We start from the raw sequence: 23274 nt of genomic DNA, 5'->3' as shown, positions 1-23274 counted from the left end.
ATGGGTTTTTCACTTGCGTGAAAAAAACTGAAGAATTATAAACAACATCTTCTAGCAACCTTCAGTGAAAAACGCATTGCATCCGGATTTTATCCAGGTTACATCCGGATGAAATGCGTTTTTCACTGAAACCCCATTCACTTCTATGGCGCCAGGTCTGCGTGAAAACACAGAATATAGAACATGCTGTCATTTTCACGCAACTCAGAAATGATGCATGAAAACCAACGCTCATGTGCACAGACCCATTGAAATGAATGGGTCAGGATTCAGTGCGGGTTCTGTGCGTTCACGTCATGCATTGCACCCGTGTGGAAAACTCGCTCGTGTGAAAGAGGCCTAAGTGAAAAAAAACAAGGAGACGTGCACTTCTTTAGTCTGTGATGCGCATTGAAGTCTATAGGGGCTCATGCACACGAACGTATTTTCTTTCCGTGTCCGTTACGCTTTTTTTTTGCGGATCGTTTGCAGAACCATTCATTTCAATTTCAAAAAATAAATAAAATGGAAGTTACTCCATGTACACTGTATGTCCGTTCCGCAAATAAATAGAACATGTCCTATTATTGTCCGCATTACGGACAAGGATAGGGCGGTTCTATTAGGGGCCAGCTGTTCCATTCCGCAAAATACGGAATGCACACGGATGTCATCCGCATTTTTTACGGATCCGTCTTTTGTGGACTGCAAAGTACATACGGTCGTGTGCATGAGCCCTATGTCAGTGAAAAGCCACTGACACAACACGGACGGCATCTTTCTTTGGTCTGTTTTTCGATGATCACTGGTGGGAGATGATCTGGAAATTTATTTTCAACTGAGCAGTGTCTGCGGAATATGGATGACCTATGGACCAAACATGGATCCTTCACGGAAGAAACACGGGGGGATTTTTCCATGGACATCAAACTGAAATATGAACGAGGCCTCACGTGCTGGAATCCACAATGACATGGCTTGTGACACAATCTCATGGAAGAACTCAGCACAAACTTGCATGTAGGGACTGTGGGAGGGAAAAACATTACGAAAAACTTTATGGGGGAGATTTACCAAAACTGGTGTAAAGGAAAACTGGCTTAGTTGCCCATAGCAACCAATCAGATTCCACCTTTCATTTTCCAAAGGAGCTGTGAAAATTGAAAGCTGGAATCTGATTGGTTGCTATGGGCAACTAAGCCAGCTCTACTTTACACCAGTTTTGGTTATATTAATTCATTGTATCACGTACGCATGCAGTGCCCCCAACCATCACACTTATGGCAAGCGACATGGGGCCTTGGCATAATATGGTGAGGTGATATCACACCTAATGTAGCTCCATGGGGGTCCAATGGCCAAAATATATGGCAACTGCAAAAAATATATTCAAATTCCCTTCAATATCCAAATGTGTTTGTATGGAGGTGAATGAAAAAAAAAGGTGAAGCCGCAGCTGAACTCTGTCTTTGCCTTAGATGAGACAACTATGAAAGGGTTAATGGATGCACAGGTGGGGATGTGGCTGATCCCATCACTATATAAGAGCTCATGGCAGGTGGTTTGGCATGAGGTCAGGATGGAGTGGTGGAAGTTGGTGGTCATAGCTGCTCAGATACTGAGGGCTTTAGCTGACAACAGCCATGGCCTCCAAGAACTTCCAGAGGTACAATGTGGGGAGGAGAACATGCAGATCATCGTGCCCCAGCACCTGAAGCAGAATTCCACGATGAAGGTTTTAAGTAAGTGTTTGGTGTGTCTCATGCATGTTGTGTTAGGAGGCTGTGATGACCTGCTGACTTGTACTGGTCTGTACTCCCCTTGTGGGTGACCTGTAGACTGGGATGGGAGAGATGTGAAGCCCCAGTTACCACAGAAAATTGTTGATGCATCTGTAGGGGTACCCAGAGGTAACCATGTCCCACATCTTGATGGTCCATTGTCCTCCCAACCACAGGGCTTGTAATAGTTATTGTACAGTGAGGGTCTGAATGTAACATCTTAAAGGGGTTGGCCATGGTCTGGCTACTGGTGACCAATGTGTATATAAGATGACTATATTGCAATAGCTAATATAGCCATTGTTAATATTGTGTCATTTCATAAGCTGTGTCACCTTGTTAGGTAAATCTTTTGTACTGTCCATAAAATGGCGGCTGATGGAGGGTCATGTGACCAGGAAATTGCCTCCATGTGGTGGTTTATTTATTTAAAGCATCCTCTGGCTGGCCCTGTGCATTCAAAATCTGGCGCCTGCGCCGTGCCTGTCTTCAGTTGGCGCACTGAGGACGCTCGCTCGGCTGCTCCATCCTCAATGCGCCGATGACTTGACATCTACACCAGGCGCACTGAGGATGGAGCGGCTGAGCGAGCATCCTCCTCGTGCACTTGCGCCGACTGAAGACGGGTACGGCGCAGGCGCCAGATTTTGAATGCAGACAGGGCTAGCCAGAGGACTATCGCGTTCACTGGCCCTGTCAATCAACATGAGGAGGGGGCGTCTTTATGAAAGGAGGATGTGGCTGCTACCAGCAAGTAGCCGCTCTACTTGCTGGTAGAGAGCTCATTTACATATTAAGTCTTTTAGAAACTGCTGAACCAAAATGAGTAAGAGCACTATATATTGATATATCGCATTATAAGGAATTTAAGTTGCCAAAAAATAATATATAAAAAATGACTTTAGTGGGGTGACAGAAGCCCTTTAATAAGGAAGGTGCACCACTGTGGATGCAAACAAGTCTGACTAAACCCTCAAACTGATAAAATTGAGAATTTAGCCAATATATCCTTAACTGAAGGACATGTCTGAGCACCACACCAAGATATCTCAAGTAGCTTGGGACCTAACGCTAACCTACCTGTGCAGTATTATTAATTATTAAAGCGCCATTCATTCCATAGCGATGTACGTATGAGAAGAGGTATACATGCATAATACAGACAATTGCACTAATCATAAACAAGACTGGTTACAAACTGGTACAGAAGGAGAGGGCCTACAATCTACATGGTATGGGAGAAGGACACAGTAGGTGTGAGTGAAGTTGGTCATGGAGGCAGCAGGGTCACTGGTTGTAGGCTTGTCTGAAGAGGTGGGTTTTCAGTTTTTTTTTTTTTTTTTGAAGGATTCCACTGTAGGTGAGTCTGATATGATGGGGGATGCACGGGAGAAATCTTGGAGTCGATTGTGGGAAGAGGCGATGAGAGAAGGTCTTGTGAGGATCGGAGAGTGCGTGTGGGGATGTACCGGGAAAGTAGCTCAGAGATGTTAGGAGGGGACAGGTTATGGACGGCCTTGTATGTATTTGTTAGTACTTTGGAGTGAATTCGCTGGGCAATGGGGAGCCAGTGAGGGGATTGGCAGAGGAGTAATAGGGTAAAAGGTGGATAAGTCAGGCAGCAGATTGGAGGGGTGTGAGTGCTAGATGGAAGGCCAGAGTGTTGCAGTAATCTAGGTGGGAGATGATGAGGGCATGTACAAGCATTTTCACAGATTCAAAGTTAAGGAAAGCGCGGATGCAGGAGATGTTTTTGAGTTGGAGGTGGAAAGGGCTTGGATGTGCGGTCTGAAGGAGAGGGCAGAATCCAAGGCAGCGGACTTGGTTGACCGGGGAGAGTGCAGCCATTGATCGTGATAGATGGGTCGGGTGGGGAGAAAGATTAGGAATTCTGTTTTATCCATGTTAAGTTTTAGAAGGCGAAGAGGGAGGATATAGAAGATAGACATTGTGGGATTCTTGATGGTAAGGTGGTGATGTCTGGACCAGAGGTAGATTTTTGTCGTCAGCGTAGGAGTGATACTGAAAGCCATGGGACTCTATGAGCTGTCCGAGGCCAAAAGTGTATGGGCAATACCAGGAGCCAGTGGGCAAATTGCTGTGAGGCCGACCTTACGCCCCTGTAAACTCCCAGTTCTCTCCAGCAGGCAGCCATGCTTGCAATGGGAGGAGGCTTTTAGTCCCACCCAAGACTGACAAGGCCCAGGCCTCACAGGTGCACCTAAATGTTGCCTGTGAATGAAAATCGGGCACATATAAATATGGTGCATGCAGGGCCGTCTTTACCAAGGGGCAGCTGCCCCGGGTGTCAGGCTGTCAGCTCTACCAGGATTCCAGGCATCATGATCGTACTGTGTTGAAGTTGTGATTTAGGACCTGAATGACATCATCACCATGTGACCAGTAACCTAGCAATTACTGGTCACATGGCTATGAGGTCATCACAGGTCCTGTGGAGTGTTGTAGAAGTTAACTGTGGAGCTCTTTTGTGTGAAGATTACATCAGAAAAAGGTGACAGGGGCTGTTATGTTAATATACTGTAAACTACAGAGCGGTGCCCACTTCCAGCCTGAGCCCAGCTGCCCAGAGCACTGATCCTGAGCCGCTGGAGTCTTCAGAACTGGAAGTATTTGGTCATTCACTGTACTCTACCAGATGTGTGGATTTTTTGTGTTGTGGTGGAGGGCGTGATTGCCTGCTAAGGTGTGTGTGAAGGCAGGATCCAGGGGGCCCAAGTAAATTTTTGCCCAGGGTCCAATCAATATTAAAGACTGCCCTGGGTGCATGCAACGCTGTGTTTGAGTACTGTGCAGCTGTATGGGCCACAGCAAGCTCTAAACTGAGGCCGCACTATTCAGTGGGTCTGTAGTGTTAATGGCCGTGTAGCATCTTCAATACCGTGTGGCCACTGATCATACAGACCCACTGAACAGTGCTGTGTAACTAGAGCTCAGTGACCACACAGTACTCGTGCTTCACAAGCTTCCCCCTCCCATGAGTGCTATTCATACTTTCGGTGCAGTTTTCGCTGGGTGGGATTCAGGGAAAATCCATGACCCTCTTTTGGGGGGGACAGTCCCTCAGTTCAAAGTCCCTCTCTGCTGTATAAATGTCCCTCTTTTTGATCTGAGGTATGGACTTTCATTATTGCAGTTACAATATTGATCCAGAAAGTTTGTCTCGCTCCCATATCTTATTTCATTTGATCTAATTTGAATTTGTACAGATTTTTGCATTTAATAAGAACTAATGTTTAGATATGCAGGAAAAATGGACAATGAACAAGTGTCCCTCTTTGAATGTACAAGAAGTTGGGAGCTATGAATTACACTACAATGTGCATGTCCTCTTGGGGCACGGCTGCAGTAGAATATAAAAGGTTGGGTTTTTTGTTATCCACTCCTTGTTCTGGCTTCAAAAACTGCGTAAAAAAACCTGACCATCTGGCTGTACCCTAGATATGGCCAGGTGGTTTAGCTGGACATGCCTTAAGGGCTCATGAACATGTACCGTCTGTGCATTGGGGAATGCAAATTATGGGCACTGTCCACATGGCTGGCGCAGATGAATGCAGACTCAACTTGAATGGGTCCGTTTTCTGTCTGCACTGCAAAAAAATAGAATGCATGAAAAAAATTAAATTTGTGGTGCAGAGGCACGGATGGAAAACCCACAAAGCACTCCATAGTGTTTCTGTGGGGGTTCCGTGCCTCCATTCCACACCACTCCTTCCTGATTATGGACCCATTCAAGTGAATAGGTCTGCATCCGTGATGCGGTGCACAAATGGCTGGTGCCTGTTGTGTAAAATGAGCCCTAAGGATGTAATCTAACAACGTGGCCAAAACCACATCTCGCTGAAATTCATGTCTTCTGGCACAGTTTTACAGATGAGGGTTCTTAAAGGGGTTGGCCACTTCCTGGCTACTCTTCACAAATATGTATGATGACTACGACACTTACTACTATACCCTTTGATTTTCTGTGTTTGCTTTATTTCATAACTTTATGTCCCCTTGTTGGGCAAATCATCTTTGCTGTGGCCTCTGGAGGGTCATGTGACCAGAAAACTCCAGACACATCACTCTGTCTTCTCCACTGAAAGACACCACTTCTGCACTTGCAATGTTGAGAATTTAGTGCAGGTGTGTATTTGAATGGGGGAGGCTGAGTTATTTTGCTGGTCACGTGACCCTCAATCAGCAGCCATTTTATGGACAGCACAAAAGACTTGGCCAACAATTAAGAATACCTTGAAAATGGCACACAATATCCACAATTTGACTTTTCCCATCTTGTGCCAGGTCTAAAGTGGGTGGGGATGGGCCAGCAGACAGTCTCATTTATGCCTGGTTTAGGTGTAGAAAATGACCTAAATGTAAGGCCGGTGCCTCTTCAAAACTTCGGCAGGAACCACTGCCAGAGCAGGGGCTTTATTATGCCTGGTGTTAAGTGCCATGTAGTAGTCTCACAAACGCATTGATCAAGAGTAGCTGGAAAGGGCTAACCCCTCTGCTATAAAAATACAAATCAAAACTTGTGCTTTTGTTGGCCGTATTCTATGTGCAATGGGCCTTCCCATTGGTTTTCACACATTACATCATGATTTTGTATGTGACTAGACCCTTACAGGGGTTTCTGGAAATAAATGATCGGTAGCTCATACATGGTATAGTTTATAAATTTGGTTTAATTACTGGCACCCCAACTTTTGGACAACTGAAGGGTCTGTCGTGTCCCCTTTATAGTCGAGCTGCTCCGTACTCTTGTTAGTGGCTGTCCTGGATATCCTCTGTGGCACCTCTGGCACAATGGAGGGGTTAGAAAGAGGTTTCCCAATAGCAGAAAGAACTAGATCCTGTCTAAGCATTTTAGCACCAGAACACAGGTCCATTCTGACAACACATAGGTGGCCACATCTGACATTACAGCATTGCTTCACAGGAGATCTCCCTGTAGTGCTGATTCCATCTACTCACCCACGTTTCCCTTGCTTTATTTAGATAAAGATGGCAAAATGGAGCCTCTGAGAAATGACCCATCTTGTGGTATTTGGGTGACCAAGAAATATGATGGTTCTGCAATTGTTGGAATTTCTTATGATGGCTGCTATGTGTCTCAAACTGTAAGTATACGGAGGAGTTATCTATGGGTCTTGTGTGGTGGTTCCAGAAAGTGCCACCAATTCCAAAAGTGGCATGTGCCACAGCACTATGGAGGTATCTTCTCCTAGAAGAATCAATGCAGCAGAATATGGTGCCTATTGCTCCAGAACATGGATTTGTGTCACTGCCTATGGTGTACGCTGTGACATTGTTGCTACACTTGCGGTTGCCCGCGGCAACATGTTGCTGTGAGCATGCGGTGGCAGTGTCTCAGCCTTCTAGGTGATTGCCGTGACATGGTTGTCACGCATGCTGTTGCAGGTGGCTACGTGTTTTGTGTGTGCACTTCCCCTTTAAGTTGTAGCCTGCCTCTGTCTGGTGCTGTAAGGGTTAACTCCCTGACTGGGTGTGGTCACTTGGCTTATCTTCTGTGGTTTTCTGGCTGGAGTGAGTTGTACTTCAGCTGTTGGTGCTGGAGCTTTGCTTCTGTCCAGTGAGGGCCACCCTTGTGGTCATCAATGTTATCCCGGTGTGTCCTTCCCTTCCTGTCCATATTTGTATGGAGTGGGCAGGGGTGTAACTAGAAGTGACTGGGCCCCACAGCAAATATTTGTAATGGCCCCCCAGCGCGCTTCGCACCTCCCTCCTCCTGTGTAAACCCACTCCTTTGGCACAGTGTAGCGGTATATTGTGGGGCACAGTGTAGACTATGTTTATAACATAAACATATTTCATATGAAAACTTAGTTACTTGACTTGGGGATCTCGGACGCCACTTCCACACTTTGCCCGGGGGTCTCGGTGGAGCTTATGTTGTGCTTTATCCTAATGAGAGATTTCATAATAAGGATTTGGAGAAGGGGCAGAGGAATAGCAGAGCAGGGAGAGGCTGGTGCTGCTACTAGGGGTTCATACCATGGGGGAGTAATAAAGCCCACCATAATGCCCCCCAGTAGAAATAATTCTCATTATAATGTGACAGTGCAAAAATGCCCCCAGTTGAGCTAATGTCCCAGTATAAAATGCCCCAGTAGATGCCCCTCAGTGTCCGGCCTCTGATAGGCTGCCAGCCTAGTGTCCCCCATAATGCCCCCAATAATGTGCCATTAAGTGTCCCCATAGATGACCCCTCATCATGTGCCAGTATCAAGTGCCTCTCTTCACCCCCCCATGTCCCAGTATCAAGTGCCTCTCCCCCCATGTGCCAGTATCATAGTGCCAAACCCCCCTCCCACATGCCCGTATCAAGTGCCTTCCACCCATGTGCCAGTATCAAGTGCCTCCCGCTCCCCCCATGGCAGTAACGGTCGGGTATTAAAAAAACACATACTTACCTCCATGTCAGCCTCTTCCTGTGTCCCGCCCTGTATGTCCATATATGGAGTCAGTGCTTGTATTTCAGAAAAGTTTCTGCTGGGATTCGAACCCACGACCTTCTGTATCTGCACCTAACCACTCAACCATAAGAGCTGCCTTGCTGCTGACTGAAAAAAATGAGACTTCTACTGTTATAGCTGGCTAAGTCTACATCTATACACATGACAGCTGTCCCAGCACACTCAGCTCTGCTATATCTCTATATATGACAGCTGCCCCAGCACACCCAGCTCTGCTACATCTATATCTCTGAGTATTGCTATACAGTAGATATATAGATATAGCAGAACTGAGTGTGCTGGGGCAGCTGTCATGTGTATAGATGTAGTAGAGCTGAGTGTGCTGGGGCAGCTGTCATGTGTATAGATGTACACTTATCAGTAGTATTGCAGCCCTTATGGTTGTGTGAGTAAATGCTTTGCCTCTGATACATTGTACATGGAGGTTGTGGGTTCGAATCCCAGACACATCAGGAGACCTTAGCGAGGGGGTCCGCTGCTGTGAAGGGGCCCTGAACATTAAGACAAGAATTGATCATATTTAACTAACTTTAAAACTGTCACACACGCTGCCGGGGCCCTGAAGCAGCCGCTTCCCCGGCAGTTACGCCACTGGGTTATGTTCAGAGTTGGTATGTCTAGTTTGGCGTTACATGTCTGGTGGTTTTTAGTGTCCAGCATGTTTACTAGACATTCCCCTGTCATGTTTATTTCAGCGAAGGGTGCCCTGGGTTCCTGTGTGGTTTGTGGTGTGTGCTGTGTCCTTTTTTAATGTTGGTGTGGACAGCAGCACTAGTGCACGGGTTCCAGTCAGTGTCTTTGGCAGGTAAGTGTGTTATGGGTTTCGCTTACCTGCCATCTCCTTATGCTTTGTGTTCCCCTCTCCTTACAGCCTGGCCTCAGACTCCTGTTCCTCCATTACTGGGATGAACAGGTCGTCTCTTCCCTGCTCCTTGGTGAGGGATTACCAGGGCAACTTGGGGTCTTTAGGAATCCTGAGTGAGTCATCCTACCATCGGGGTCCGCTGCTCATACAGTGAGGAGTCAGGGAGAGGATTAGGGACGCTGTAGTAGGTGACCTGCTCTCTTATTACTCCTCCTTTTGGCCAGGATGCACTGGGGGGTTGTTAATTCTGCAGTCTTCAGTGATGGAGAACTTTGTTTAGTATTGGCCACGTCCTCGTTTTTATTTTTTTCTTTAAATTTTCAGGACACCCACTTTGTGTTTACTCTTGGGCTCACTAAGAAACAAAATGGTGGAAAGAAAGTCACTGTGCGGAAGGAGATGACTTGTGCTGTGGGAATCTGTGAGTACAAGCCTTGCTTAGACTGAAGTAATATCTAATGCAAATGATACCTTCTCATCCCTACATAAGGAATGAGCTATAAACTAATATGGACCAGTCCTGGTTTTCTTGACTTCTACAGGTGGCACTTGTATTAGTGTTGCTTTGCCTATGGGGGTGCAGAATCCTAGCCAGGCTACTGATGGAGGTCCTTCAGACAATTCCCTTATTTTCAAAAATGGGAAGCGGGAGTGTCAACATTGGAAGGAGTTGTAGCAAAGCTTGGAATGGGTCTGACTTTACTGTGACCTAAAGGGTATAAAACATCTTTCAGTGATTACAAGCTTCCTCACCTAGTGAAAATCAATAAGGAAGAACTCTGCATTTGGCATAGAATCCACACTAAAAAAATGAACATACCCTTACAGACCAAGACGCCCTCATCACGTGATTCACGGCACAATGATGGATGGATACTAGATTACATGGCAAATCATTACACAATGGTAATAAGAAACAGAATTAAAGGGACAGAACCAATCTGTAGTAAAAAAAATACCCTTACAATACACCTCTCACAAAAAAAAAAACTCTGCAGGGCCTGTTCCTGCTGATTTATAATGTCGCTTTACTTGTGGTGGTACTGACAATACTTTATAGTTTTATACTAAGGAGGGCTTCAGTGCACTGTGGGGTGGTTCCTAGTTCTCTGCACTGCAACAAACAGATTTTCACAAGAGTCTCAACCCTACCAGTATGCCTGGTTTAATAGAATTAGCCCTGATGGGTGCTCTTGGGGATTTTATTTTCAGTTCTGTTTTCTTATTGGAACAGCAGAGTTGCAATGTTGCCTAATCCACTATTTGGGACTTTTAAATTTTATTTATATTTTCAGACCATGACTCTCCAATTCCAAGCCAGTGTGATTCCATCCTAATGCCAGACAGACTGAGCTGTATAAGTTCTCAGGACTCGTGTGCAACTATGGGCTGCTGCTATGATCCTGCTGACAGTATTACTCCATGCTACTATGGAAACCAAGGTAAGTGTGCGTGTAATCATTGTCTCTTTTGTCTCTAATCAGACTGCACATGGAGTACTGGGCCCCGATGCACAAGGTAGAGCTGGAGCGTGCAGCTGAAGTAATAACTGGAATGGGAGGACTACCTAATCTAATGACTATGAATATCAGGGGTCACTACAGAGATCTTCAGCTATTTATATCCAGGACGGACAAGGGGACATCCTCTACATCTAGAGGGAAGGTTTCTACACACAGAGGATTCTTTACTGTAAGAGTAGTGAGGCTATGGAACTCTGCCGGAGGTGGTGGAAAGATCTAAAGGGGCCAAGAATAGAATTACTAGACTTCTTCTGGAGAGAGGTTGTTGATCCAGGCAATTATTCTGACAGGGTTGATCATGGCAAGTTCATTGCTACCTTCCTTTCTGCAATCGGAGCCCTGCTTCGTTCCATCCTTCCCCATCACCACTTCCCCTCTTGCACTGTGAGGGGGACATGCATCCTCACTGCTCGAAGTCTGGTCCTGATATCTTGTGTAATGGCTTGTTTGACAGGTTGAGTGTCTATGGCTGGCTACCAAGATATATATTTTTTTTTATGGAGGTAGCCTAGATACTTTACCACTTATAATTCTGTTTTGGTTGGTAACCCTTGTAATGTCCTTTTCTCTTCCCCAGTGACTGCCCGCTGCACATCAGACGGCCTCTTCTCCATTGCCCTTCCAAACACCTTGACTGTGCCCCCGCTGAACCTGACATCTGTGCGACTGCTCCAAAATGGTGGCCCAGAATGTAATCCAACAGCTAGCAATGGCTATTTCCTCCTCTACCAGTTCCCGATTTCTGCTTGTGGAACCACCTACAAGGTAAGTCGTGGTATATTAATGCCATTGGGAAAATCCATATGGAGCTGTTCAAACCATAGACTTCCTTCTGTCTGCCACTGAATTGTCCCCCTTTAATTCTTCCTGGGAACTGCAGACAGGTAGGGCTTGAACTGAATGGTGTCCTGGGCGGTCATCAATGGGGTGACCTGTGTGCACCAATTACATATGGTGACTAATTGGCCTTGTCCAGTATGGTGCTGTAAATCTCCCAGATATTGATATCATGTGGTTACCTTAGAAAAGCATGGTTAATTCCAAAAAATGGTTCCTCACACAACCAGGTGAGGCACCCTTTTTTTGGAAGGCAGCCATGGTATTTCTAATACTATGCCTTTTTTAATACTAGTTCTACACACTACTGAAATATACTGTACAGTACTCAAATGGTACCACCATACAGTGACCAAAAAGCAGTAATAGTGCTGTATAATGTTAAATACTGCTATGAGTGATATTGGTAATGCCAGGACTGGCTTCCTCTTAGGAGTAGAATTGCAGTTGATTATTAAGGCCTGCACCAGTGCTCATCTGGTTCTTATCTTGGACAATGGGGAATAGTGCCCTGCAAGGTGGTGGGTGGAGGACTGGTCCGGTCACTACCAAGCGTGCTCTCCATGAGCAACCACTGCACCCATTCACTTCTATGGGCCCGACTGAAATGGCTGAGCCAGGGCCTGGATATTTTTGGTGGCCCCATAGAAAATGAATGGAGCACAGCTGTGCATGTACAGTGCACCCTCCACTTTCAGGGCTCTGTTCTCCATATAGGTGCAGGTCTCAATGATGGGACCATCTGACAGGCGCTAATCTCTGTAGGCAGGGTACAGAGAAGGGATGTAGTGTGTATATAGTGACTCCCATAGAAGTGAATGGAGAGGGACATGCATGACCACCTGTAATCACAACAGCCTCAAGATGGAGCCCTGTTCTTGAGATGGGCTCTCAGGTCAGACCCACACCACTGGGCATTTGTAGCATTTCTTCTGTGGATTCCATAAATGTCAAACTTGGTAACTGCTGAATTACTATCTTGTAGCTGGTTGGGGACCAGGCAGTGTATGAGAACCAGCTGGTGGCATCCAAAACCTTGATGACCTGGAACAGTATAGCAATAACCAGAGACTCCACCTTCAGGTAACTAAACTATGGACACAGCTGGGCTCAGAAAATACTACAACAGGGCTCTGTTCTGCTTAGGATTTGTCCTATTCCTCCTGGAAATGTGGGATCTATTAGCATTTCTGTGGCTTGTAGGTCTACAGCATGGCTCCTACCCAGTGTAGTCCCTAGACTCCAATAGTCCAATAGTGGACTTCAAGGAGTTGTGGCAAATTTGTCTCCTTGCCCACAGGATGGGGAATAACTGATCTGTGGAGGTTCAAGTGCTGGGACACCCACTGATCCTGAACTGGGGTCCTGTTTCCCCCCTACCCCAGCCCATAGAGAATGAATTGAGCAAAAGTTCCATGTGTGGCCTGCAGCTCAGTTATTCCCTATACTATGAACGAGGAAACCATTTGATAACTTGGCATGACCCCTTTAACTGTGGAATGTCCTCTGAGGTCTATTCAGTTGAAGATACTCTGCAGGTAATTAAGAGCCCATTTTCAGATATCTTTGGATAATATTGAATTACAGGATCTTTATTCAGGACAGCATCTTATGACTTGCTCTGTGCATTAATTGCAGTACTCAATGTCTCCTGCGGAGGTACTGTAGGAAAATAAAATACTTGCTGCCAAATTCTCCATAAACTAGAGGGGCAGCAAGGGAGATACTTGGGTGGTAGAGACTGTAATGTAAGGACTAGTGTCTGCAGTAATAATGTATCTGGATCTTACTTGTACTTTTATTCCACAGATTATTGGTTCGCTGTAGTTTTGCAGTTAGCGGCTTACTCCCCTTGAAAGTGGATGTAGTGACCCTACCACCCCCACCACCTGTGTCAAGTATAGGACCTATTAACTTTGAATTGAGAATCAGTTTAGGTAAGATATTGTGATGACTGTGGATAAGAATTGTTGCATAAATGAAATTCCTTAAAGAAAGTCACTTTACATGGTGTCTGATCTGCTAGCAGGAGTAGCTGAGGATTGTTATGGGAAATGTCTTCTGGTCCTGACAGATTTGCTGCATTCTCAATCAGTCGCCACTGTGGGAGCTCAGTGCAGAGCATTTACAGCTGAGATTCTATTCACTAGTAACTATAAATTCCTATGTATTGAGCTCCCCCTATTGGTGGCTGCAGGAAGCAACTTTATACAATCTATGGGAAATTGTATTCATGTAAATATGATCAGAGATTACCATTTTAAAAGGGGTTATTAATCAACAGATATTAACGTGTTTTTAAGATAGGCCATAAATGTCAATCTGCGGGGATCTGACACCCTTGCTAATCAGCTATTGGAAGAACCTGCACGCTGAGGCTGCTTTCTAGGCCATGTGACATCTCATACGTCGTTCACGCGGCTTAGTTGCAACTCGGCCACATCATTCAAGTCAATGGGGATGAGCTGCAATACCAAGTACAGCAGCTCCCTGAAACAGCTGATCGTCAGGGGTGTTGGGATGGTTCACCATATCCTTTCCAGGATGAGCCTTTTTAAGCACATGTTCCACTTTCTAACAAATGTGTGAAGTGGAGGGTAATTTTTATTTTAAAAAAATCACAAATTAATCAGCACTTTGCATTCTACACTAAATGTTTGCTGCATACTGTGAAGCTAAGTGGGGCAGGGGGTCCCCATTACAAAATTTTGCTAATGGACCCTAAAATCTGCATACATTAATATTTTTGGCATAGTCCAATACTAGAGCAGGCAGTCGGCTAGGAATGATCTTGCAGTAGCTGCAATTCCCTGACTCTCTGAGCAGCCCCCCAAAAATGAGCATATGGAAGTGTACGCCGACATGATTGTGTTCTACAGGCTCTGTGCACACTGCATCTAAATGCTGCACTTAATCTATACGCCTGGGTGCTGATGGTTTGTTTGTATCCATATACCCTCATTTATCCAAAGGAGGCAGTGTCCTTCACATCAGGCTGGTATGCTTCAGCATGGCACATCTGGCTCTCCTATACAGCAGGAGTCACCAAAATGTATACTGAGAAGTATAAACTTTGGGAAATGCCACTATAGATTACCATCCCAAGTCACAGGGGTGTACATCTCATCCATAAGGATCAAATATGTGCAGAGCCTAAAACTCCATAAAATTGTTTGATCTTGCTTTAGCTCACAGTAGCGCCCCTACAATTCCACACTCTGTGCCTCAGAGGAGTGCCTAGAGGACTAAAGTCTCCTCGAATCAGCCTACAGATGACCATATGCATTGAATGCCCCCCCTTCCCCCATACAGAGACAGGCCATTGAAATCGAACTGCCCAATCCTTGCCTCCCAAACACTTGCCGTTGGGAGGCCTCCATACACATTACATGAAAGAGGGATACAGATCTACTATTGAAGGCGGTTAGATCCACGATGGAGCTGGAGGAGGAAAAGGAGGGCAGGTCTAGGCAAGAACTCATGTTTGAAAGCCTGAAGCCAAAGTCTAGGGTGTTCCCCATTCAGGATTGTATCAAAGACCTGATTAAGCATGAATGGGAAAAGCCAGACAAAAAATTCTTTATCCCTAGAGCAGTTAAGAGAGTATCCCTTTGATGACTAAGTATCAGCTTGGCAGGAGGTACCTAGGGTAAACGCCCCTGTAGCAAAATAAATAAAAAAATCAGCTATTCGCTTTGAGTATTTAGGATTCCTTAAGGATCCAATGGACAAAAGGGAAGACGCCTAATTAGGAAATTGGGAGGTGTCCACGTCAGCCTTCAAACCAAATCTAGCAACTACTTCAGTGGCAAGGTCATTAAAATTCTGGTTGGAGGAACTAAAGTCTCATATAGAGAACAAGACTCCTAGGGAACAGTTTCTGGAAGCTATCCAACAATGTCCAGAGCAGTAGACTTTATTTCTGATGCATTGAGACTATCCGCTAGAGCAGCTGCACTATCTAGTTCAGCCAGAAGGTCCCTATGGTTGGAAGGGTGATGTGGCATCAAAGTCTAAGCTGTGTGCCCTTCCTTGTCAAGAATTATTTTCTTGTTTGGGTCAGCTTTGGACGACATTTTAGATAAGGCATCAGATAAAAAGATTTCCAACACCGTCCTTTCCTAAATGGGGGAAGCCCTTTTGGAACAGCGAGAAAAAGGGGTTTTGGGATCAAAAGTAATGGAGATCGGATAAGTCAAAGTGTGATGTTTAAATCCAGACCTCAGACTTCGAGTTCCCCTCAGCAATGACGCCAGGCCCCAGGTAGGCGGTCGTCTTTCTTTGTTTTCTCTTGCCTGGCGAAATATTACCGCAAGTGCCTGGGTAAGGAGTATTAGAGGAAGGCTACTGCCTAGACTTCAAAAAGCTGCCACCCAAGACCTTAAAAATCACATCCATAAACCAATGTTCTCCAAAACAGGTGGCACTTATGGAAGAAATAAACAACCTCCTGGCCAAAGCAGTCCTTGTACCAGTCCCGGAAAACTAACAAGGAGAGGGCTTCTATTCAACCCTATTTTTGGTTCCCAGACCAACGGTACATTCTGACTGATAATAAATCTGAAGAACCTCAACCAATATCTGACGTTCCAAAAATTCAGGATGGAGTCTATCTCCTCCACAGTCCTTCATCTGTTCTCCAACTGCGTGATGGCCTCAATAGACATAAAAGATGCCTACTATCACGTACCCATTCATCCGTCATCTCAGAAATACCTCAGGGTAGCAGTAAAGATGGGGGGAATCGATTGTCCATCTGCAGTTCAGAGCACTTCCCTTTGGGATATCGCAGGCGCCGAGGCTCTCCATGAAACTAATGGCAGAGATGAGAAGATCAGACATCATTGTAATCCCACACCTGGACGACCTGCTCTTGGTAGGGCAGTCCCCAGATGTGTCAATATCTCAAATACAGGAGGTCCCGGGGACCCAGACAAGTCTCGGCTGGTTAATAAATTGGGACAAATCATCCCTGATTCCAACTCCAGATGTATTTTCCTAGGAGTCTTACTAGATTTCCAGACGCAGAAATCCTATCTTCCGGTAGAGAAAAGGAGAGCTATTTAGCAGAGCAAAGGAAGTGTCCCTAAGAAAAGCAATGTCTATTCTGGGTCTGACGGCTTGCATTCCTGCTGTGAAGTAGGCCCAATTCAGGTCCAGAATCCTTCAGTTGCACATTTTTGTCCAGTTGGGACGGAGAGTTGCAATCCCTGGATCGCAAGATTGTGATCCTGGGGTCAGTGACCCAGTCCCTAACTTGGTGGCTAAACGCCCAACCTGAGTCGGGGAGTAGAATGGTTGAAGCAGGATCCCCCTAATTACCACTAAAACAAGCCCCTGGGGGTAGGGGGGCCATTCAGTTTAGGGGTTTTTCCAAGGCCCTTGGTCAAGAATCCAAAGTGCTCAATCCCAAAATGCCAGGGAGTTAAGGGCAGTCCTGTGCGCATTAAAGTAAAGTCTCCCATCACTGCCTCAAACATGTCAAGATTCTATCCGACAACGCTTCAGTAGTAGCATATATCAACAGACAAGGGGGCACAAGATTTCCTCAGCTAATGCAGCTAGCATCCAGGATCTTTTTACTAATAGTGTATGTACACTGCTCAAAAAAATAAAGGGAACACATCCTAGATCTGAGTTAATTAAATATTCTTCTGAAATACTTTGTTCTTTACATAGTTGAATGTGCTGACAACAAAATCACACATTTAAAAATGGAAATCAAATTTTTCAACCCATGGAGGTCTGGATTTGGAGTCTCACTCAAAATTAAAGTGGAAAAACACACTACAGGCTGATCCAACTTTGATGTAATGTCCTTTTTAAAACAAGTCAATAATGAGGCTCAGTAGTATGTGTGGCCTCCACGTGCCTGTATGACCTCCCTACAACGCCTGTGCATGCTCCTGATGAGGTGGCGGACGGTCTCCTGAGGGATCTCCTCCCAGACCTGGACTAAAGCATCTGCCAACTCCTGGACAGTGTGTGGTGCAACGTGACGTTGGTGGATAGAGCGAGACATGATGTCCCAGATGTGCTCAATTGGATTCAGGTCTGGGGAACGGGTGGGCCAGTCCATAACATTAATGCCTTCATCTTGCAGGAACTGCTGACACACTCCAGCCACATGAGGTCTAGCATTGTCTTTCATTAGGAGGAATCTGACTGTTTGAGCAGACACATGCACATTTGTGGCCTGCTGGAGGTCATTTTGCAGGGCTCTGGCAGTGCTCCTCCTGTTCCTCCTTGCACAAAGGTGGAGGTAGCGGTCCTGCTGCTGGGTTGTTGCCCTCCTACGGCCTCCTCCACGTCTCTTGATGTACTGGCCTGTCTCCTGGTAGCGCCTCCATGCTCTGGACACTACGCTGACACACAGCAAACCTTCTTGCCACAGCTCGCATTAATGTGCCATCCTGGATAAGCTGCACTACCTGAACCATTTGTGTGGGTTGTAGACTCCGTCTCATGCTACCACTAGAGTGAAAGCTCCGCCAGCATTCAAAAGTGACCAAAACATCAGCCAGGAAGCATAGGAACTGAGAAGTGGTCTGTGATCACCACCTGCAGAACCACTCCTTTATTGGGGGTGTCTTGCTAATTGCCTATAATTTCCACCTGTTGTCTATCCCATTTGCACAACAGCATGTGAAATTGATTGTCACTCAGTGTTGCTTCCTAAGTTTGATTTCACAGAAGTGTGATTGACTTGGAGTTACATTGTGGTGTTTAAGTGTTCCCTTTTATTTTTTTGACATATATATATATATATATATATATATATATATATTTCTCAAAGTTGGATCAGCCTGTAGTGTGTTTTTCCACTTTAATTTTGAGTGCGACTCCAAATCCAGACCTCCATGGGTTGAAAAATTTGATTACTTTTTTTATTGTGATTTTGTTGTCAGCACATTCAACTATTGAAAGAACAACAATTTCAGAAGAATATTTAATTCAGATCTAGGATGTGTTATTTTTGTGTTCCCTTTATTTTTTTGAGCAGTGCGTGTGAGATATATATTTTTAGTTTTTTTTCTCTGAGCAGGGAAGATCAGTCTATAGGCACAGATGCGCTCTCACAACCATGGGGCAAGGACCTAGTCTGAGTTTCCTCCCATCAGCCTACTGCCCAGAGTGATTCAGGAGGGAGCAGGCAACGGTGATCCTAATAGCGCCGTTCTGGCCGAGAAGAGTCTGGTTTGCCTGGTTGAGGAGACTATCTATCAATAGTGGATCCCTGGATACTTCCAGAAAGGCAGGACTAACTATATCAGGGCCCTCTACATCATCCGGAGGTGAAGAACCTGCACCTGACGGCCTGGATTTTGAGAGGCCATTCTTCAGGTCCAGAGGTTTATCAGAACAAGTGATTGGGACTCTTCTAGCTAGTAGGAAAAAGATCCCCCTCCAAAATCTGAGTATGGAAGACCTTCCTTCAGTTTGCAGGGCCAGGCCTAGATTTGAGCTCACCCAACATTCCTTTAATTCGGAGTTTCTTGCAGGAAGGCCTTAACAAAACTTAAACCTAGCACTCTCAAAGTCCAGGTCTTGGCACTCAGCCAAATTCTAGAGGACAGAATCGTGTTCAAACCAGATCCTGCATTCCTACCCAAAGTAGTTTCTGTATTCCATAGATCTCAGGAAATGGTTCTCCCCTCCTTTTGTCAAAACCCAAAGAATGAGGGGGGAGTCCTTTCATACTCTAGACGTGAGAAGAATAAGGGGTGGTTCTTTTTGACCTGAGCACCAGTCGTGATTATCCAGTGAGCCATCTGTTTATTGCATTCAGTGAGAAGGTGTGTCTGCGCATATTTAGAGTACACGATTGACTTTAGGAAAACCCCACAACTTTGTTCAGCCTCAGGGTCAGAACAGAGGCTTGAAAGTCACAAGCCGTACCCTAGCCAGATGTATTAAGAGAGCGGTAGGTCTGGCATATTCAGTCAGGTGCCTTTGGATTTTTCAGCTCATTCCACTAGGGCAGTAGCCTCTTCCTGGGCAGAAAAGGTGTGCTACCATTGAACAAATTTGTAGGGCAGCAATGTGGAGTTCTCCCTCCACTTTTAACCAGCACTACAGATCGGACCTTTCATCTATGCAGGACATGTCTTTTGGGAGAGAGGTGCTGTAGTCCCTCCCTAATAGTCATCTAGTCTAATCTCACAGGTGCTATCATGGGGCATAATGGAAATACTTCAATTACTCTTACTGGTAATGTTTTCCATGAGCCCATGACAGCACCTACATAATTCCCTCCCTAAAAAAAATAACATAAAAAAATCTATCTACATATAGTCAATTTCTGTGGCAAAGGGATATGCCGGGGCATATATTTGGCACAGTTTTCCTTATGTTCTCAGTTTCACTGTATATAGGTGTTGCTGGTCCCAGGAATCTTGTCAAATACTGAGTGGTGGAAGGCAGTGGACCAATTTAAAGATCTGGAAGGTTGAGGATCAATCACAGGTGCTGTCATGGGCTCATGGAAAACATATATTACCGGTAAGAGTAATTGAAGTATTTCTGTCCTAGATTCCAGCTACATCAATTATTATACAGACTCGGATTATCCAGTGGTAAAAATCCTGAGGGATCCAGTGTATGTGGAGGTCAGAATCTTGCAGAGAAGTGACCCGAATCTTGTCCTTGTCCTACACCAGTGCTGGTCCACGCCATCTCCTGACCCTCTGAGCAGCATCCAGTGGCCAATACTTATTGATGGGTAAGTACAAATCCTTAGAGGTTCACAATTGTGTTGTAGTCTAATCCCAGACGACCATTTCACTTGAAAGCTTAAAGGGCAGTGAAGGCTACGGATGTAGCAGAGATGTGTGTATGTATTTTAGAACTGCTTCTATACAGGTTTTTTGGCTTTGTTTCCAGGTGTCCATTCATTGGTGACAACTACATGTCTGATGTGATTCCTGTAGCTCCAGGTTCTGCTTTACCTTTCCCTTCTTATTACTCGCGGTTTGATGTGATGACTTTTACCTTTGTGGATCAGAACACCGAGATGCCTCTTGCAGGACAGGTATGACCTGAGATGCTTATTGGCTTGCTACCCCCAAAATACTGTACAAATGGGTAAAACACTGCTCCGTACTGCCTCGTGTGGCCACATGTGACAGTGTGACTCTAGGAAATTCCTTTGCTGGACCATGAGACTTCATGTAACCCTTATGTTCTAGGTATACATTCACTGCAGCGCTTCTGCCTGTGTCCCCTCTGCAATTGACAACTGCGCTACCGTGTGTAACAGACGTAAGTTTAGTCTACAAATGCCCAACCTGATTACCTCAACTATCATCTCAAAATCCTCTTTCTATGCAGAACTCCAAACCCCCTACTTCTCTACACACTGCTTTCGTGTAACATGATAAAATTCTGTCTACCTGCAGCTGCCACTAGAGGGAGCTCATTGTACAAGGATTTACCCTACAGGTGAAACTCGAAAAATTAGAATTTTTAATCCAACTTAAAAGGTGAAACTAATGAGACTCATTACAGGCAAAGTGAGATATTTCAATATTCTTGAGCCAAGAATATTAAACCCTTTCACAAAATTCTAATTTTAAGCTGCATTAATGCAATTCCTTTTAATTTGCATTACTGAAATTAAATGGACTTTTGCACAATATTCTAATTTGTCGAGTTTCACCTGTATATAGCTGTAATACTTTAATTCAGTTATTGTATCTTGTTTTAGGTAAAAGATCTGTCTATATGTTAAGCAATAAGAGTGATGTGGTGCTGGTATCATCAGATGTTCCCATCTACTTCGACAACTCTCTGCCAGAGATGCAGAATGACAGGGAAGGTGAGTTGTTATCGCTGTGTGTTCTATACTGAATGCTGTTTAAATGAGGCTGTGGCCTAATGGCAATGCATCACGTGGCCGAATATCACAGTATGGTGATGGATTCAGGTTACATATGTTGCCAGAAGTTCTACAGGTTTGAACTTGCTAGAGGCAGGTCACAATACGACCACGTTGCCTCCCCACGCTGTAGTGTACAGTAGCATTGTGAGACTGCAGTTCATGACTGAGGCCAGACCATTGTCTAGTTTGTGGTTGCACAGAGGGTCTGCAGTTTTATGGCCAAAGTAGTGGCTGCTATAAACTGCCTTGTTGTCTCAAGACAACGTATCCCATATATGCAGTGTAGGGAATAAGTGTCTGGTGGGGTCAGGCTCCCAATCATGAGATGGGGGGGGGGGGGGGGGGCTGGCTTGTGTTTCCTATTTAACTGGAGCAGCAGACGTCCATTAAACCCTAGTGCAGGGGTAGCCAACCGCTGACATTCCAGCTGTTCTGAAACCAACTCCCAGCATGCATATTCGGCTCTTCTCCAAACTCCCATAGAAATGAATGGAGCATGCTAGTTTCACAGCAGCTGGAGTTCTAAAAGTTGCTGATCCCTGCCTTAGTTTGTGTTCTGGTATCTCCAGCAGCTCCCATAGAGCTGAATGGCACAACCACATGTGACTGCTGGTCCATTCTAATGGAAGATCATGGGCCTCGCTCATTGGGGAGATTAAGCAGTTAAACCCAACTAATCACTTATCCTCTCTTGTGGATATATTTTCTTTTACAATCCACATGAAACTTTTTGCAGTATTCCAACTTCCACTCTGGGAACTGGTGGACCTTTTTCCTGTTTTTCTGTATCTAAATTGCCTTGTGTCCCAGTCTGTGCAGTAAAGCTGAGTCTTCTGATAGGATATCCTAAGTAGCTGTTTCTTACAACTCAAGGGCTCATGCTCACTATGTATTTTGCGGTCTGCAAAAAAAATCTGTATAAAAGTGTGTCATGTGCATTCCATATTTTGCGGAACAGCTGGCCCCTAATAGAACAGTCCTATCCTTGCGGACAAGAATAGGACATGTTATAAAAATTTTAGTTGCATGACACTACAATGTCTCCATTCCTTGCCCCTGCCATAAGAACATGTGCCCTGCTGCATAATGACCGCTCTGGGGAAAAAAAATTAAATCTTTCAAAAACCTAATGTGTTTTTTAGATTGGAGTTTATATGTGCGAAATTGAACAGACCTTCCATTTAACACTGACTTGTTGACCTCCAGACATCTACGGATTCAGAATTTCCCAGCCGGGGGCTCTGATAAACGGAGCAGCCATAGCCATGGGGTTTGTGGCAGTAGTTCTTCTGACCCTGACGACTTGGGCCCTGCACAGACAACGGAAATCCAGGTCTCTACTGATCAGCAAGTTACCTGTGACAGAAAAGACTGTAAATATCAAGACCATCTTCAGCTAACTGTTTTGAGAATGAAATAAAACTTTTTCTAAAAAAACCAAACCTGGCATGGTGTAATCACTGTCTTCTGCCTGGAAATGGGTGCAGAGTCTTGTACTCCAAAATGGCATAGACCTATACATGGCATTGGAAAGTTCTGGTTCTCTGCAGGCCACATTGTGCAGCACTACTACAACACAATGATTTGCGTCCTAACCTATATGGAGAAGGGTAGGGGACAGGAGTGGTGGCAGTTGTACTCATGGTGACAGTCCTCACTCTGGTACTACCTGGGCCGTGTAATAAGGTGCAACCCCTTTTCCTTGACTTTTTTTTTTTTTTTCTTGTGGTTCAAGGCAGGGGTCCCTTGATGTGGTGCAATACATTGCCACAGCACTGTAAGGTAGTGGTACAATGCTTTGAGGCCAGGTTTAGCTGAAAATGAGTCCACTGAAGTAACTTGGCAGTTGGTACATACTTGCAAGAATAGGCGCCGTCTCTACGTAATGCATAAATCAAGCCTTCAC

The 23274-nt window shown here is 45.2% G+C and overlaps 1 protein-coding gene across 1 annotated transcript; it reads left to right on the top strand.

Moving 5' to 3' along the window:
• The first annotated feature begins 1558 nt into the window (after nucleotides 1-1558).
• LOC120994021 (zona pellucida sperm-binding protein 4-like) lies at nucleotides 1559-22768 on the top strand. Its single transcript, XM_040422482.1, has 12 exons — nucleotides 1559-1721; nucleotides 6765-6886; nucleotides 9453-9549; nucleotides 10424-10570; nucleotides 11229-11416; nucleotides 12474-12571; nucleotides 13298-13425; nucleotides 20021-20210; nucleotides 20372-20519; nucleotides 20677-20749; nucleotides 21195-21305; nucleotides 22575-22768. The coding sequence occupies exons 1-12, from the start codon at nucleotides 1559-1561 to the stop codon at nucleotides 22766-22768; spliced, it is 1659 nt and encodes a 552-aa protein (XP_040278416.1).
• Nucleotides 22769-23274: the final 506 nt, after the last annotated feature.

Source organism: Bufo bufo, chromosome 3 (assembly GCF_905171765.1).
Source record: "Bufo bufo chromosome 3, aBufBuf1.1, whole genome shotgun sequence".
NCBI classification, from domain to species: domain Eukaryota; kingdom Metazoa; phylum Chordata; class Amphibia; order Anura; family Bufonidae; genus Bufo; species Bufo bufo.
This window is presented reverse-complemented; position numbering and strand designations above follow the sequence as displayed.